Source organism: Limulus polyphemus, unplaced genomic scaffold, assembly GCF_000517525.1.
Source record: "Limulus polyphemus unplaced genomic scaffold, Limulus_polyphemus-2.1.2 Scaffold1009, whole genome shotgun sequence".
NCBI classification, from domain to species: Eukaryota; Metazoa; Arthropoda; class Merostomata; order Xiphosura; family Limulidae; genus Limulus; species Limulus polyphemus.
The window spans coordinates 222816-225005 of NW_013666619.1; the positions used below are offsets into that span (position 1 = coordinate 222816).

The 2190-nt window shown below is 33.3% G+C and overlaps 1 protein-coding gene across 1 annotated transcript in view; it reads right to left on the minus strand.

Moving 5' to 3' along the window:
- LOC106461676 overlaps positions 1–2190 on the minus strand; it is a 73344-nt gene that overhangs the window by 14018 nt on the left and 57136 nt on the right. The window contains exon 14 of the mRNA XM_013921521.2: positions 1866–2037. Coding sequence (XP_013776975.1) covers positions 1866–2037 — 172 coding nt within the window. The remainder of the gene's footprint in view (positions 1–1865; positions 2038–2190) is intronic.

A 2190-nucleotide genomic window follows, 5' to 3' on the forward strand; every position in this document is an offset into this window, starting at 1 on the left:
ATCCAGGAGCAGGGGTGGAGGATATAACCAACAGAGCAGGTGATATGGTAAAGGGTGCTAGCAATCTTTATAGTACACATAGGGATTAAGGATATATTAAAAGGGGAAGGTTTTTTTGTTTGTTGTTAAGGGAAAAGCTGCACCATGGGCTATCTACAATGTGCCCACCATGGATATTGAAACCTGATTTGTAGCATTATAAGCCTTCAGACTTATCACTGGGAGGCAGGGAAGGGTAGGTCAGAGGAACTTACTGTTAAGTACAAGGCATTTAAAGAAAAGGGCCATAATAACTTAAATCTGTCGGTGGATACTCCCAAGACTTAATTGTGGGGATGAAATTATAAGTAGGTCCCTGGAGCTGAATGATAGGCTTAGCTTAACAAGAGCTGGTTGAATTTCTGGGATCAGTTCAGTGTGAAAAGGTGTTTTTGGAAACTGCTGGTTTACATTTAAATATGGAAGGGGCTGGCTTGTTTGCAAGGGCTATTAATAACCCAACTCTGCCAAATTTAAACTATGGTTAGACAGTGGACGGGTCCAGAATAATGAAGAAACAATAATGTGTAGAGAGGTGCATAGTGTGGAACAAAGAATAAATGTAGCTTTAATGGTAGGTTAAATTGTTATAATTGTAATGCTAGAAGTATAAGAAATAAAATGAATGACTTTAGAGCACTGATCGGAAAAGAGGAATTTGATGTAATGGGAATAACTGAAACCTGGCTAAATGTAAACAATTTTGATACAAGAATTTCTTTCAAGTACAAGGTTATAGGTTGTTTAATAGGTATATGTACTGAAAAGGGTGGGGGTGGAGGAATGGTTTTATATATAAAATATGAGTTACAGCTTGTTCAAGTGGAGAATATCAAAGCTAACAGTAATCAGGTTGAATCTACCAGAGTTCATGTTAGTAGTTATAAGGGGAGAAGGCTTTTAGTTGGAATTTGTTACAGACCACCAAATGAACTGATGAAGTTAATGAGATAAAGAATTCAACTGTTAATAAGGTTATAATTATGGGTGATTTTAATTTCAATTATATAGACTGGTAAATGTTAAGTCTCAAATCATGATGGTCATAAGTTTTAGAAACTGTTCAGGATGGTTTTCTTCAACAACTAGTTAAGGAACCTACTGGGAACCATGCTGTTTTAGAGTTACTGTTAACTTCTAATGAGGAAGAGATTGATAGGGTGGAGATTGGGGAGCATCAGGTTGTAAGTAATTATTGATTATTTAGATTGTGATCCAAATTTCAACAAAAGCAAATTTTAAAAAGATGAGACAAGATTTATATGTAGCGAACTGAGCAACTGAATTAGTTGGAGCTAAGTGAAGAAACCACAGTAAAAAGAACAAACTGTCAGAAGTGTGATATCAAAGAAACTAGTTATGACACAATCATGCATCCTCTTCAGTCTTATGTTGTCTTCACATTTATCTTTTATTACTAGTTGGAGATATTGGTCAAATGTGCTCATTTTGTAGTAGAAGTAGGATCACCAGAAATCGATCTTGGAATTTGGTTGCAGAAATTATACTAAATGAAAATACTAATGGTAAGGATTTCACAGTTTTTTCTTTAGAGCAAAACATTAAGTACAGATGATTTTTTTGGTTTCTCTTTCTTTTACAAGTTGTTTTCCTATATTAAATAATAATGGGTCTGCATCATTGGGTAAGACAACAGAGCATATTTTCTTTAATTCTGAAATGCCAAATGTAATTATATGATTTGCTTTATCAATAAAAGTGAAGGATGCACTTCCACATGATTTTGAACATGGTAAATTTCTCATCAAAAAAGCATTTCTTCCAAAAATATCTCCAATATTGTATATATATATATATATGTTTGCATTCTTTCTTGATGTAGTCAGTTTCTTTGTCACCATCATCTCCATCATCTATATCTTCAACTAAGACCAAAATGTCATTATCAATAAAATCTAATTCGCCATTTTTATCATGCACAAGTTCATCATTGATATTCACAATATGCTCATTGTAATTTGTCTGTGGTGTTTCCTTCTACCATTTGTTGCATTATTAGTACTTACCAATATACTTTTGGACTGCTCTCCCAAATACATTATTCTTTTTTTTTTTATCACATAAGGATTTTTTAAAAGTCGGGAATAAAAAAAACTCTTACTTAGATCAAATTATTATTTTGTTTACCAC